The 2994-nt window shown below is 38.9% G+C and overlaps 1 protein-coding gene across 1 annotated transcript in view; it reads left to right on the plus strand.

The window, feature by feature from the left end:
• Positions 1-2477, plus strand: part of pudp (pseudouridine 5'-phosphatase) — a 34069-nt gene extending 31592 nt beyond the window's left edge. Inside the window, exon 4 of the mRNA XM_035677932.1 lies at positions 1395-2477. Coding sequence (XP_035533825.1) covers positions 1395-1571 — 177 coding nt within the window. The 3' untranslated portion in view covers positions 1572-2477. The remainder of the gene's footprint in view (positions 1-1394) is intronic.
• The last annotated feature ends 517 nt before the right edge of the window (positions 2478-2994 follow it).

A 2994-nucleotide genomic window follows, 5' to 3' on the forward strand; every position in this document is an offset into this window, starting at 1 on the left:
GTAAGCTCAGTGGTCTAGAAGCTGGCAACCCATGTACCAAGGCTGAATCCTTCGCTGCAGCAAAATCCGGACCTTGGCAAGGCTGAATCCTTGCTGCAGCAAATCCGACCTGCAGTCATCCCCTCTCTCTGCCCCCCTTTCCTGTCTGTCTTCAGCTGTTGCTATCATAAAGGCAATAAAAGCCTAAAAAAAATGTTAAAATAACTCTCTATTGTGGTCCTCTGGGGTTCAGTGTGTGCAGTATAGCATTTACTCATAGTAACTAACTGAACACTGCACTTTTCCAAAATCTATTTTGTTGATGAAAATTGACCTTAGTGATATTTTTGTTGTAATTTGCTTTTGTATTTATTTTACTTTTGTATTGATTTCTGTATTATTTTTATTATTTACTGTCCTACTTAATTTTCCATTTTATTTATTAATTTTTAAATCTATTTACCCTTTCTACCCCCCCCCCATTTATTTCCCCAAACATATTTATTTATGTATTTTCATGTATTAGCTACCGTTAGCTATGATAGCTGACAGTAGCAAACGTTTGCACTTGTTCCAACGGATCTCTGCCAGACCAGCATAACCTAACCTTAAAAAACAACCCCAACTGGCAGTGTAAAAAAACTAAAAAAAGACAGACATAAAGAAAAGATTGTTACTGAAAAACACATCACAATGCAAAAAATATCTACTGTTTTATTTTTCAGTTGACCTTATCTTAGTGTCAAATGCCAATGTTTCGTTTTTCAGTTCAGGTTTTCTTTCTAATGCCAAATTTAATTTTCAATGCCAAAATTTAATTTCACTGTTCTAACCCTATAGTATTGGCCTATATATCATAGCGGTGGAAACTAGCTTGGTTTTTTTGAACAGGATACATCACTGAAACATCCCTTAAATTATGTTTGCACCTTTTGAAAAAGGAAATATTCAACAAACAAGTACATAATTTGATGATAAAATAATGAATAAAACCAAAATAAAAGTCTTATTTTTCCACAATCAGTGGGAGGCATATACAAGATACAAATAATACCCCAGTAAAAAAAGGGAAATGAAACTGTAATTACATGCACCCTCTTGATATGCACAATTCAGATCAGATCATCTTCAATGCAGTGGCTGAAAATATAAACAAAGCCAATGAAGTGGGGCTACAGGGGGCACTGTTCTTCAAATTGTAAATTAAATGGATCTTTCACCTGGCAGAGGAACAGTAGTCCTCTGAGGAATATCAAGTTCATCACATTGAAAATGAAAGCGGTCCTCCTGTTCCCCATTTTCCTGTGTTTGTTTTTGGTCTCAGCTCTGTGGCATCTGCAGGAGTGAAATCCTGTAGACCTAATAGGCTTATAGGATAATATCACTTTGTTTTCCTCTTCTCTGTCCTTGCTCAGTGCTTGGTGTTTGAAGACGCTCCCAACGGCGTGAAAGCGGCGCTGGCTGCGGGCATGCAGGTGGTGATGATTCCTGACGACAACCTGGACCCCAGCCTTACCCAGGAGGCCACGCTGCGATTCAGGAGCCTGGAGGAGTTTGAGCCGCAGCTCTTCGGCCTGCCGGCGTTCGACTGAGCCAGAAAACCAAATCCAGTGTAATTCAATCTTTGTGTCTCACCCCATTCTCATATCAATTATGAACAAAGTTGATTGTTTTCAAGAATGCCTTACCATTTTGTGGGTGAATATCGATAATTGTTTTTAGCACCAGGAAATCACATTTGATTTGATTGTGATTGAGACATCACATCATTGGGGGAAAAACCATGAATCTGTCTCTATCTCAATCTGTCAAATTTTATAAAATGTTTTATTCATATGGTTAGACATAGTTGAGGTTTATAGATATTCACCTCCTAAACATCTGCCACCATGCTAATACAAGAGAGGTTAAGAGCTCCAGGGTTGAGTGGGTCCCCATTTTGTTTATCTCGTCCACCTGGGTGACATAATACACAGCCCTGCAACTGGTTTTGCACTGATCTACAGGTGGCAGTATCACACCAAATAAAACAATACAAATATAACAAAGTCATTGAAGAAGAAGACAAAGCTGGATTTAAAAAATTTTAAAAAAATTGGTTTTGCAAATGTTTTACAGGGAAGGACACACAGAAAGCTCTACTGTCATTGGTTATCCTGCACTGTCAATCATAAGTGTGCACTTCCAAATGAACAGCCCTATCTAAAGCCAGTGTTTGGTTTGACCATTCCGGGCTACTGTAGAAAAATGGTGGTCAACATGGCGGACTCCATGGAAGAAGACCCGCTCTCTCTGTAGATATAAACAGCTTATTCTAAGGTAACAAAAACACAACAATAACAAGTGATTATACACTACCATACAGTGGCAAGAAAAAGTATGTGAACCTTTTGGAATTTCATTGTTTTCTGAATAAATTTGTCATAAAATGTGATCTGATCTTCATCTAAGTCAAACAAACATAATGTGTCTAAAAATAATAACACAAAAAATTCTGATCTTTCATGTCTTTATTGAACACACTCATTCAACATTCAAAATGGCAGTGGAAAAAGTAAGTGAACCCTTAGAATTAATAACTGGTTGACCCCCCCTTGGCAGCAATAACCTCAACCAGGCGCTTCCCGTAGCTGTGGATCAGACCTGCACATTGTTGGGGAGGAATTTTAGCCAATACCGCTGTGGAGTGTCAATGTGCTCTTTTGCAAACTTCAGGCGTGCAGCAATGTTCTTTTTAGTAAGCAGTGGCTTCCTTCGTGGTGTCCTGCCGTGGATACCCTGCTTGTTCAGTGTTTTACGTATTGTAGACTCATGAACAGAGATGTTAGCAAGTTCCAATGATGCCTTCAAATCTTTGGCTGTCATTCGGGGTTGTTTCTTTACCTCATTGATGAGTCTTCGTTGTGCTCTTGGTGTCATTTTGACTGGGTGCCCACTTCATTGTAGAGTAGCAACAGTCCCAAAGTGTCCTCCATTTGTAGATTGTTTGCCCTAACTGCTAGACTGGTGGAATTT

Source organism: Morone saxatilis, unplaced genomic scaffold (assembly GCF_004916995.1).
Source record: "Morone saxatilis isolate NCDOM2014 unplaced genomic scaffold, NCSU_SB_2.0 Contig6, whole genome shotgun sequence".
Taxonomy (NCBI): domain Eukaryota; kingdom Metazoa; phylum Chordata; class Actinopteri; family Moronidae; genus Morone; species Morone saxatilis.